The 13,480-nt window shown below is 33.2% G+C and overlaps 1 protein-coding gene across 1 annotated transcript; it reads right to left on the bottom strand.

Moving 5' to 3' along the window:
• Positions 1–3,243: 3,243 nt before the first annotated feature.
• Positions 3,244–7,774, bottom strand: LOC110890952 (vacuolar protein-sorting-associated protein 37 homolog 1). The gene is made up of 7 exons (XM_022138595.2): positions 7,585–7,774; positions 5,941–6,144; positions 5,697–5,784; positions 5,560–5,599; positions 4,579–4,625; positions 3,592–3,712; positions 3,244–3,513 (listed from the first exon to the last, which is right to left on the bottom strand). The coding sequence occupies exons 1-7, from the start codon at positions 7,596–7,598 to the stop codon at positions 3,350–3,352; spliced, it is 678 nt and encodes a 225-aa protein (XP_021994287.1). The 5' UTR covers positions 7,599–7,774; the 3' UTR covers positions 3,244–3,349.
• Between the last annotated feature and the right edge of the window lie 5,706 nt (positions 7,775–13,480).

Below are 13,480 nucleotides of genomic sequence, written 5' to 3' on the forward strand. Positions count from 1 at the left end.
TCAGTAGTGGAGAGTATGTAGTTTTCGTATAGAAATTTTTTGGTATATACGTTTTGGACCCCCAGTTTTATAGAATTTTTTAAGTCCGGTGACTTCCACCCCCGGTCGGAAATCTCAAGCTTCGCCACTGTTCGTTCATCCTTTTACAAACGGAAACGAACACATACATATTTAATTTCATATGAAATGCTCACAAGTAACATGCATTTTTTCATGTGATATTATAAAAATGTTTGATGCCAAATTCATGAAATTTAATCGAAATTTTAATTAGGTCAGAAGATGCTTACGTGATGATATGGAGAAATGACGTCGTCTTGTTGAGGTATGTACGAGTATGAATTTAGGAAAATTGCAGGCAGGTATTATTATGGATTCAGCTTCAAAATGTATCATGATTTGCATTGATCGCCAATATTTTTGGTAATGGCTATTCTGATTTTCATGATCATTATGTTCATGCTGATTCGAATTATACTTTTTCTATTTTGATAATAATAATTAGTTAAATTTTGTGCATGTTGTGGAATGAGTACGATACCAGCACACGATGATATAACCAGTAGTGATACGGATATTGTTCGGATGATATATGTTCTCGACGTCACGAATTGGTATGGCATGCAATCGTTATATAACTTACGAGTTACGATTCCAAAAGATGCTCTATTGTGTGAATACAACTTTATTTTCAAATAAATTTATATCTAAAACTATAAAAACGAATATTGATACTTCGAAAGGTGTTGGTTCGGTTCGTCATGGTAAATGAAAAAAATTAATTATATTTGGCCAATTCAATTTTGGAAAAAAAAAATACTTTATTGAAACAAAAATAATAAGCACGTCGTAACGTCATATTCGAAAATTTATAAAAAATTACATTATATTATTATACAAAAAAAATATAATTGCTTTGATAACACGTAGATTTATGATTCGATTACTTGTACATTAGTTTCAAAAACAATTTATATATAGACGTAAACAAAAACAAACATGTCACAATGACATAAAAGAAAGGGTAAAGACATGACTTTAGAAAAGAAAAAAAAAAAAGCGAGCTACCTATAATAACATTTACCTCTGTAGTTCGACTACTTGTAAATTACTACCCACAACTCGATTTAAAAAAAGGGGAATGAAGATAAAAATAGGTACATCGCACCGGCATATGCTCAGAATTTAATAAAACATCGAAACTTATAAAAGAAAAAAACGTGCTAAAAATTAGTTAGAACAATAAAAATATTTAAACGAAAAAAATAAACTTAGGCTTCGCAGGGGATTACACCCCTATTGGTAAATAATTTTATAATATATGTGGGATAATAAAAGGTGTGAATTCGGTTGGTACACTATTACAAAACATATTTTTAGACGGGGTGATATGGATTTTAAGACGGTTAAAGCACACCGGTTTAAAATCAAGTCTTATTAGACGGTGTTCCATTTTAACACCGGCTTAAACTTGAACACCGTCTAATGCTTGATATTGTAATAGTGGTAGTAGTTTGGTTCGGTTTGTTGTGATACCAATGTTCGCTATAACAACCAAAAGAGAAAACAAAAAAAAAGTCATGTACATATGTTAAAAAAAACATAAAAAAAACGAATACGGTACCGATGTTGTTCATACAAAATTTGTTTTGTTAGTCAACGTACCGACACCCGTATAGCCTACGATACCAAAACAAAACTCTAACTTGAATGCAATTCCTTTGTTAACAAAATTTATACTGCGATGTAAAAAAAAATAACACAACCTCATACTCATGTTTGTTATAAAAGAATAAGAAGTGAAATCAATACATTAAAGAAGTATATTATTATAAAATAAACTTACTGTTGATAACCAAGTCGAGCCAGTTCGGTTTAAAATCAAGCCAAACTCAAGCTTAGATTTTCAGCTCGATTTCAAATTCGAGTCGAGCTGAGCCAGCTCAATTTATAATCAAGCCAAGCCTGAACTTACCCTAACTCAGCTCGAAACATAAACAGCCCTAGTTTAAACCGTTCTTTATACATATATGTATGTAACCAAACATAAATAAATAATATCAAATAAATAACAGACCGTTTTTGGTGTTTGTTTATTAAAATAACAATATAATAATACACAAAAATCTTGTTCATGATTTCAAAATGTTCCTCCGTATACTCTTCTCCGCAACACATTATTTTATTTTATTCAACATATACAAACACCAGGGAATAGTGTTTCCCTGCCATTGGTCGAAATGGACGGTCGCCCCTCATCTTTTGGACCAACTATTTTATTATTTTATATCCACTTTAAAATTTCGGTTTTGCCTCCAGTTTAAAATTACATTTTTCTCCCAACTAAAAAATATAATAACCCTTTTGCCCGCAGCTCAAACTTACGATTTTTCCATCGGTTAAAAAAATACGATTTTACCCTCAGCTTTTTATTATATACCCGCTTTAAAATTACGGTTTTGCCCCCAATTTAAATTTACGTCTTCACCCCAAGTTCAAAATAAAATTATACTTTTGCCCCCAGCTCAAAATTACGATTTTTCTCCCGGTTCAAAATTACGATTTCACCCTCAGTTTAAAATTTCTTTTTTGCCCCTAGCTAAAAATAAAATTATGGTTTTCCCCTACCTCAAAATTACAATTTTTCCCTCGATTCAAAATTATGATTTTCCCCCATAAATTACTTGTTGGAGGCCGAAAATACGATTTCGCCCTCGGTAAAAAAAATTATGCTTTTACCCTCAGCCAAAATTACGTTTTCGCCCCGGTTCAAAATAAAATTTTGTTTTTCCCCCGACTCAAATTACGATTTTACACCATTTTATTATTTTATACTCACTTTTAAATTACGGTTTTTGCCCCAGTTTAAAATTACATCTTTGCCCTCAGTTCAAAATAAAATTATGCTTTTGCCCCCAGCTAAAATTTACGATTTTCTCCTCGGTTCAAAATTACGATATCACCCTCGATTCAAAATTACGTTTTTTTGCCCCCAGTGCAAAATAAAAATATGGTTTTCTGCTAGCTAAAAATTAGGATTTTACCCTCAGGAAAAAAATTTGATTTTTCCCCCAAGTAAATATAAAAATATGACTTTGCCCTCAGCTAAAAATCGTACCAAGGAGCTGCCTAACACTCTTTTTACTTTTTCTTTCTAGCAAAACTATGATACTGTTTTCTTAATTGGTTAAGAATTATTCGGTCATCGCCCCGCAACGCGGGCGGGGCAACACCTAGTTAAGCTACATATAAACACACCAAATTTATTTATTTTATATTTTTTTTGTTTAAAAAATGAGATATAAATAATTTTCACGTTCAAATGTTACAATTTAAATAAAAATAACGGTCAACCGACTAAAGAAGTCTTGGCTGCAAGATGGGTGAGAGCCCGTTTATGGTAAACAACACGTAACTTTTTGTACTTCTGAACAAATGTCGCAAGATCAATCTCTTTATCAAGAAGCTGCTGGTGGAGCGTTTCAGATTCTTCATCGGTTTTATTCATCGACTCTGAACAAAACATAGGATTTGTTAATAATAGTTACCTAATTTCGACCTATATGGGTTGTTATAAAAGAGCATGTTTACCTTGTAGCTTGTGAAGCAAGGAACCAGAGGAGTAAGATTTAAGGATCTTGGCTTTTCGCTTGGTGAGATCGTTCAGCTTTTCTTGAGCGGATGCTAGCTCGCTTGTTCTTATGATCATGCACTGTACCACAAGAATCAGCCAAAAGCTTGAGTTTGTTTTGAGGTTATAGCTCTACAGCTTTTACGGTTAATCTAAAGCAATCACCAATTATATATTTAGAGGCCAGTTATTGTACAAATTGCCTTAACGTACACTGCGTAGGGGTGCAAACGAGCCGAGCCCGAGCTCGACCAGGCTCGAGCTCGTTTAACATATGAAAGCTCGAGCTCGAGCTTTATTTCTGAAGCTCGAGCTTGGCTCGAAGGCAATTTTTCAAGCTCAAGCTCGGCTCGGGCTCGACTCATTTAGTATTTTTTAATTAATTTATATTAATTATAATTATTATTATACATATAATTTAGTTATTTTTTATATTTATATAAATGGTAATTATTATCATATAAATATATGTTTAATATATTAATAAAAAAATATATAAATAGAAAGCTCGATTAGGCTCGCGAGCCGGGTCGAGCTCGATAAGCGAAGCTCGGGCTCGGGCTCGGGCTCGTTTACTAAACGAGCTTGTTTTTAGGCTCGGGCTTGAGCTCGAGCTCGTTTAAGCTCGGCTCGTTTGCACCCTTAGCTGCGTACGAGATGCAGTATCAGCATGCGATTATTTTTTTTGAACATGTGATTTTGGTTTTTTTCAGCATATATGCAATTTTTTTTAACATGCGATATTTTTTTTAACATGCGATCTTTGGTTTTTTTCAACATGTGAGATTTCCTTTCTGGGGTTATAACATGCGAACTTGCCATAGCATACGCTTCGTACGTTAAGGCATTTTGTACGATACACTTTTTCTATATATTTATATCATTATTATCACATCTGTGATGGTACATTTGGCGGTCGTTATAAATTTGACTACATGAAATCTCACCTGGTTTCTCAATTCGGTGATCTGGGGTTCTTTTTCCAAGTTAGCCCCTGCATAAACAAACATATAATAAAAACCCATATTTACTCATCCCAGAAAATATACATATGAGTAAAGTACACGGATGGTCTCTGTGGTTTACCAGGATTTTGGATTTGGTCTCCAGCTTTTCAAAAGTGGACAGATGGTACCCATGGTTTTGCACTTTGGAACACGTTTAGTCCCTAGCTAACAAATCTAAAGGTTTCAACAGGTTCAAGAGAGGGACTAAATGCGTTACAAAGTTCAAACCACAGGGACCATCCATGTACTTTTAGGAAAAGGTGGGGACTAAATGTGTTACAAAATGCAAACTACAGGGACCATCCATGTACTTTTAGGAAAAGGTGGGGACTAAATGCGTTACAAAATGCAAACTACAGGGACCATCCATGTACTTTTTTGGAAAGCTAGAGACCAAATCCAAAATTTCAGTAAACCATAGAGACTATCCATGTACTTTAAGGCAAAGTTAGGGACTAAATGCATTACAAAATGCCAACTACAAGGACCATCCGTGTACTTTTGAAAAGCTAGGGACCAAATCCAAAATTTTGGTAAACCACTGGACCATCCGTGTACTTACACTATTCCTAATTTTGTGACCGACAACTGTCTCATAAATAATTAACAATTTAACACATTAGTTATAACCACAACAATATTATCATGCCAATAATCGAAAACTTCAAAAAAAACAATATTGACCATTTGAGTCATTTGAGTATTTGAACCCTCGGAGATAAAAGTATAAAACCGAACCCAAATCTACCCATTCGTAAGTGAACGATAAAACGCTCAAATCATCACCTCTAGCGTCTATTACAACTAACTTTGCATTTCACTTTCCCTTTTTACCCCTTGTTAAGTTGTTTCCAACTTTTTCAGGTGAAGTAGAAAACGGATACACATACAAAAAGTTTACACGTGAACGGAGAAACTTACTAGCAAGCTGCAGAGTTTCATTCCTAAGTTCATCTCTTACCTGATTTACAAAAAAAAAAAAAATACAAATGTATAAATATAAAAATAAACAGCTAAAGATTAAATAAAAAATGCTGAACAATTAGTTTGGTGCTTACACTGTTCTGAGTTCTTACTGGATCAATTGAAAGCAAGAATTGTCGATAGGCCTCCGGGTCTGATAAAAGCTTCCGTAGCTCATCAACACTAAATCAATCAAATAATGCAAGATACAATGAATACATAAAAATAAACCTTTGGACGAAAGTCGAAAAACTGGCCAAACCTCGGGGACAAATATATAATTTTACTCTAAAAAGATAAAATATTTAACAAACATGGTCTGATTGATAGAAAGTGTACCTTTTATCTTTTAGATATACAATGATGCCAGCAGCCTCTGTGGGAGAAACGTGAGGCCGTTCTCCAACCCTTTGCGTGTAAGTGCTAGCGTTGGTGCTATTAGGCGTACCGGGGCGGGATGAACTCGGTGAACTAACACATGGAGGATACCATGAGTTTGTAGTAACTTCCTGTGGCCTCGGATCACCTTGCTCTTGAGAACACCTGAAAGTTAACAGCAATTAATACTTTAATGTTGCAAAGCCGGAAGTACCGTTAAGTTAACGAAGAATACTATATGTAGTTCATCTATTAAACATAGGTTGTGTACCAATAGGGTTACATTAGGTCTCTACATATTGTGTATGTTTAACTTTTTTGTTTCTTCTGATACTGTTTGTTTGTCTATTGTTTCTTGTGGAGCCGTGGGCAGTGGCGAAGCTTGAGATTTCCGATCGGGGGGTCGAAAACGTATATACCTAAAAAATTTTATACGAAAACTACATACCGAACACTACTGAGCGAAAAGTTCGGAGGGTCGGGCGCCCCTCCTGACCCCCACAAAGCTACGCCCCTGGCCGTGGGTCTCACTAGAAGCAGCCTCTCTATCCTATGCTAGTTAATATCCGCTGTCGGTGACATATCAGTTATTGGTCCCTGGTGAGATATCGGTGCGAAATATCGGTACCGATATTATCGGCAATATTGACCGATATATCACTAATTCTCCCGATATCAGTACTTTTCTTATTAGTTCTACCATTCGTCCTTCTCCTTATTGCTGCTATTAGTGTTTTAAGTCTTAATCAGTTCCTACTTGCAAACGGTTAATTTGTTGATGGTAGGGGAGTATACAATATTGTTAGTGTTAAATTGCTATATATATATATAAATTCGCATGATATTAAGATTACCGATATCCCACCGCGATTATCGATGTCTTAAATATCGGTCCTTGATCGATATCCGATTTTTTTACCGCATTAACTGCTTTGATGATAAATTGATAACTACATATAGGTACAAAACTAGCCTAATATTAGGTAATGTTCATTTCACATAATGAAATGAAATGAAATCCAGATGGAATTGTAACGCAGATTCCATTCCTTATGTTGTTCGTTTCAACAAGGAATTGAATCTAAATCCCTTGAACACAATACGCGATTTCATGTCAAGGTAGTTATGCCATTTTACATATTTCACATTTCAATTTCATCGACAATTATGCCAACCAAACACATTACAGGATTTCAAATGAATTCTTTAAAATCCAATGCAATTTCAATTTCCACTTCTATTATATTCCACGAAACGAACACTACCTTATGGTCGACATACAAATGTAATGACATAAATGCAATGAAGCATAATTTTAACAACTTTTTTTTTGAAAGGAATAATTTTAACAACTTAATATCATTCAAATTCAACTTGAAAAGCAATTACAATCAACAAAAGTAATAAATTATCAAATAAAGTAACATGACTAAATTAAAACAAATCTAACCAAGAGATCAATGAAACTTGTCAACTAAACGAACCTGAACACAGAAACCCTAAATTTATCATTCGTGTAAACGCATAAACCCTAATTTAACTTTAACCACGCAGAAACCCTAAATTGAATTGTAAGAAAGAATAATAAGACATGAAATGGGTTACCAGAACTTGAACATATTTGTCACAGGCTGTTGATTGGTTGTGATGGTGAATCGATCGAATGAATAGATGGTCCGATACGATGAGATGCAATGGTAGTGACGGAGGGAGATAGTGGGGTTACCGGAAACGTGTGCTCCGATACTACCCCCGATTTGATTATTATGTACACGAAGGAAGAAGTGCAATGTGAAAATAAAAACTGTTTTTGTTGAACTCGTGGTTTTATTATTTAATAAAAAAAAAAAGGTAATTCGCAACGCCACTTTGCTATAGCAACTAACTTTATATCGTTACTAGGTTATAACCCCGTATATTACACGGGTTAAATAAATGAATTTTATATACCAAATAATAAAATATTATTTTTTTAAAAGACTTCTTTATTGCATGAGTTAAAAAAATGTAATTTTATATATTATATAATAAAATAAGTTATATGTATAAGAACCATATGTATTGTACGGGTTGAATAAATGTAATTATATACCAAATAATAAAAAAAAATATATATTTAAAACCATTGTATTACACGGGTTGAATAAATGTAACATTGTTTACCAAATAATAAAAAAAATATTATATTTTTAAAAACCCCCGTGTATTACATAGGTTGAATAAATATGATTTTATATACCAAATAATAAAAAAATATATTTAAAAAAACTAATGGATTTTTTTATATTTAAAGTAGGATAAGATTGAATATTAATCTGAACTAACAGATTTTTTTATATTTAAAGTAGGACAAGACTGAATATTAATCTTTATTTATTTAGTTCAAATAAGATTGAAAAATCATATGATTGAATAGGTGGGAGGTTGTATTATGATAAATCGGTTAACCGTACTGAATGATAAAGATAATAGTGATTGTTGAACAAATTAATTAATCGAATTTAACAGAAACATTTGTGATGTTAGGCGGATTTTTTTTAATTGTTTGAAAGTTAATATCAACTTTGGAATTCGTATGAATTCTTATTAGATTTGATTAAATATTATTGATAATAAAAATTTAGTAAAGCTCTTTCTTAAGAAACCTGTTTTGGGAAATTTGTCATTCTCTCATTTAATTGATTAAAATTATTAATAATAATACTAAAAATAATAATATTTAATCTAAATTAATACAATTTATTATTATTAATAATATTTCATCAAATCTAAAATCTAATCTAATACAAATTTTTAGAGTAAATTCCTTTTTGAGTCCCTGTGGTTTGTGTATTTTAACCATTTGAATCCAAAAACCAAACTTGTCTTGATTTGTGTCCATTTGATTTCTAATTTTAACCATTTGAATCCAAAACGTAAACAACATTCAAATTAGAAATATTTGGTTTTTGAATTCAAATGGTTAAAATTAGAGACCACAGGGACTCACATGGTTAAAATTAGAGAGCACAGGGACTCAAATCAAGACAAGTTTGTTTTTTGGATTCAAATGGTTAAGATACATAAACCACAAGGACTCAAAAAGGACTTACTCTAAAAATTTGTATTTGATTAGATTTTAGATTTGATTAAATGTTATTAATAATAATATTTTTTATTAATTTAGATTAAATATTATTATTTTTAGTATTATTAATAATTTTGATCAATTAAATGAGAGAATGACAAGTGTCCCAAAACAGGTTTCTTTTATTATATAGTATAGATGTCGATAAAGCATAGAAACGCATATGGGGTGTTTGGGTTAGCTTATTTTAGAGCAGCTTATGACTTATTAACTTATAAAAGTTAATAAGTTGTTTTTTGATTGTGTGGGTTAACTTATTTTAGAGGATTGTGTGTGTGTGAGAGAGAAGTCATTTTTGAGAAGTCAGAATTTCTGACTTCTCACTTATGACTTATATAAGTTAATAAGTCATTTTGAGAAGGAATGCCAAACACCCACATGGTATCGATACTAATATTGTTCAAACAATATGGGGGCAGGGTACCTCACGGTAAAGAAATTAAACAACTATATATAACTTGTTCGGATAAGTGAAAAACAAAATATACTTAAAAGTAATTATAAAAATAAAGAATTCTAATAACAAAATAACAAATGAAAACATCTATGATAATGTAATATAATAAAGAAGAACTAAAAGTTGAAAAAATGAACGTAATTATTAGATATTAGTAAAACTAAAAGTTAAATAAAAGAAAAAAATATTAATAAAAAGTAATTTTATTATAGAAGTTTTAAAATAGTTTGGAGGCCGATGGAGCTTAAAATTGCTTGGAGGCCGATGGTGTCACACCATGCCCTTGCGGAAGCGTGGTTAATTTGGTGTAACTTCTTAATACCATAGCTTAATCATAACAAAGCTATATAAATTAAAAATATGCAAGATCATCCATTAAAATAAAAATATCCAAACATTTTCTTAACGGGATAACACCCTAACAACCATAAACTTGTTCAAACATTACAAACCCAAACATAACATAAACATGGTTTTAAGGACTGTGACTTGTCCAGGAAAGAGTCACATTCCCCAAACCCTGGATGACCTCGGTGACTAATGCAGCGGAAAACATGCCATACCGTGCCAGATCTTTAATTCCCTGAAATACATGTAAGTTGAAAAATCAACAATAATGTTGAGCGAGTTCATGCGAAAGTGAGTAAATAAACCATTGTATTTATCAAAAACCCTGGTATGTAGCAAATAAGGAAAAAGAGATCACCAATGGTTTGCAAGGCCATTGATATGTGTGAAATGCAAGTAGGAAGGCTCAAACCTAGCAAATTTATGCGTCGGGAACAAAGTCATCCCAAGGTCCGTTATGCTGGACCTGGGACTGGGCTCGCTACACCCAAATAGATCTACCGCTCCTGCCCCTCGGTCCTACCCTGAGGATTAATGACCTCAAGTTTCCGTCTACCCATTCACATGATCTAAAAGTAACCCTCCTTACGCTAACCATACCATGTATAAAGTAATCATAACCATTGTAACATGTATTTCACCCCCGCAGTTTAGAAAACTGAAAACAGTTAAGAGAAAAGGGGGACATGAACTCACAGTCAGTGCGTCGCTATACCAAGTACTCCGAATCTCAGGCAGCTGTGCAACGACCTACATGTGCTAATTCTATTAGACGGATGGCCGTGCCTTAGCTTTATAGTTTAGGTTTTGGGAAACGGTTAGACAACCGTTCCTTGTATATACTTGGTATTTAGTTTCCTTCCCAAGGATGGGGGATTTAATACATGTGTATTTGTATCATCTCATTAAGTCCCACTTAATATATTTTTACTTCTCATTCCAAAATATAAATATTTTTCTCAAAAATATTATATTTTCTCTTCACTTAATACTTTCCAAAATAATACGTTGACAAAATACGCGTTTATGAATATTTCCGTATAAAGCGTAAGTTACGTTTTAACGGTTAAGTGGTAATAATAATTACCGGTGTAACTTATATGTTCGTCGTGTAAGCGTTTGTATTATTTTGGGTTCGTCAACGTTTGTAAATATTATTTTTACTCTAAAAATAATATTTATATATTTTCACAAAATAATCATAAACAGTGTGGTGAAAAATATATTTATCGAATAAATATTTATCACGTTTAGTTTTTGTGAAAATCCCACCTCCGATTATTATTTAATAAATAAAGTCATGGCGAAATATATTTTGAAAACATCTCAAAAATAGTTTAACACTTGTAAATAATTCTAAGTGTTAGATTTTAGAAAAATTTCGCCAGAGTTTCCCCTGTAACTGGAGGTGGCCACGCTTTCAAGCGTATCATTTTCTTTTACAAAATCACTTCAACAATTTCTTGATTCAATCAAACAATTTCCGACACATCAAACTAATTTCAACACATCAAACTTGCTGACTAGTATGTAAATCGTATTATTACATGAACTTGTAGTTTTTCCGAAAACTATTGTGTAGATCTCCTTATATTTGGTGGATCTATGTGTAAAATAGTTTAATCTTGTAAAAACCCCGTTTTTAGAATAAATCATTCTTTACAACTTCCCGACAACTTTTATAAAAATTGTTACTTTGTCGGATCTTTCGTTTCATAAGTGTTTATACACTTGTAGTTTGTAAAAATCATATTTGTTAGTGTGTCATACGACTTTTATAAAACATGATTTTCTCGACACTTGGTCTTACAAAAATACCACTTGCAGATCCGTAGATCCGCTAGTTTTAAATACTATTTTACAAGTCAAAATACTTTTACACAAGTTCATGTCTTTCGTGTGGTAGAGTTTCACCTTTTAACCCTTGTACCGATAGAAACAAGCTTATGTCAAGATCTATGATTGTAACACCTCGAAAAATTTCGTCCAATAATGTCTTGACACGTGTCATAAGGTTCCGTTATGCGAAAACATACTTTAGAGGGACTAAAAGTGACAAACAGTGAAAACTATGGAACGTAAGGGTCCAAAGTGTCAACAATGGATAAATAGGCTCTATGATAACCCCACATAATGTTTATAACCTTAAACGGATGGTTCATGGATCATACGACGCGGAAATTGCACAAAAGTGAAGTATTTCAAACTATAGGGGCCAAAAGTGTCAACATGTTTAATTTATACCTCTGAGTGAACTTTTGGCAGACCCGAAGGTTTGTATAGCTAAAATATACTCACTAGAATATGTGGTAAAAATTTCATGAAGTTTCGTCAACGTATGAGAAAGTTATGGCCAAAACCGTACTTGAAGGACTAAAAGCGTCAACGTCGAATTTCAGGGCTTTTCGGTTGAGCGCAAAATGTTCCGAGGACATTTCCATGTTGGTAAAAGTCCTAAGGTTCTTAAAAACCAAGTTTGGGGGTTTACGGGTCAAATTAAGCAGCCGAAACATCGCACGCAAGCTCAGGGACCATTTCTGCCAAGAATGAAACTTGTTTGGCTGAACCAGGGGTCAGGCGACCCGCCTGGTAAAGCCCAAGCGGGCCGCGTGGGTCTGCCAGCGACAGAAATCGTATTTGGGGCTGATTTGGGTCCGATTTTGGGTTGTAAACAGCTGGTCTTGCCTCCAAATGCTCCAATCAAGTGCCATGCATGGCTACTACAACAGTAACCTACTTCAAATGCTCTGGATCCTCCTTTAAATCAGATTATCATCTCATTTCTTGGACATTTTCATTGTGAACAAGAGCTCTCAAGACTTGCAAAGGTTCTCAAGACTTCCTGGAGCTAATCTGATCATCAAGGCCGATTTCTAGTGTTCACTAATCACCTATAGGACCTTTGTAAGCTTTCAATTCGTTCTCTAATCCGTTATTACTTTGATTATTGCTAAAAGTCAAACTGGTTGTTCATAAGCTTTGACTTTCTGATTAAACGGATTTCTTTCAGTCATTTCTCGAATTGAAACCTGTTATAGATTGGTATTTATGTGGGAAACAAACCCTCTAAAGGGCACTATCTGAATCCCACTATATGCATGCTAATTGTCGAGTCAAACATGTTTCTAAAAAGTCAACAGAATTGATTTTCGCAAAAATAAGCTTGAATGTTAATATATTAGACATGCAATCTGATTGATCATTATAAATAACTTGTAACACATATAAGAATGTGTTTTAATCATCATCAACTCGACAATCTATAGTATAGCCACGAATCGGAACCGAAAGTCTTGTAAAACGATTATTTCGTAGACTATCGATTCGGATTCGTACATGCATGTTCGAGATCTGTATTGGAAAGTATTTTTGACTATTTTTATTTTAGTTAAACTTTCTGGAATTTTCTTTGATTAAGTCTATGCTTAGCCTATTCGAATGCATGTTTCCGATTTATGCATAAAGTTGACTATTTTGCCCTTTTTGATATAAAACGTGATTTTTGGAAAAGTGAAAGGATAGAAATCTTTATTTCTAATATATAAACTTGCACCGAAAATTTCGGATCA

Source organism: Helianthus annuus, chromosome 11 (genome assembly GCF_002127325.2).
Source record: "Helianthus annuus cultivar XRQ/B chromosome 11, HanXRQr2.0-SUNRISE, whole genome shotgun sequence".
Taxonomy (NCBI): Eukaryota; Viridiplantae; Streptophyta; class Magnoliopsida; order Asterales; family Asteraceae; genus Helianthus; species Helianthus annuus.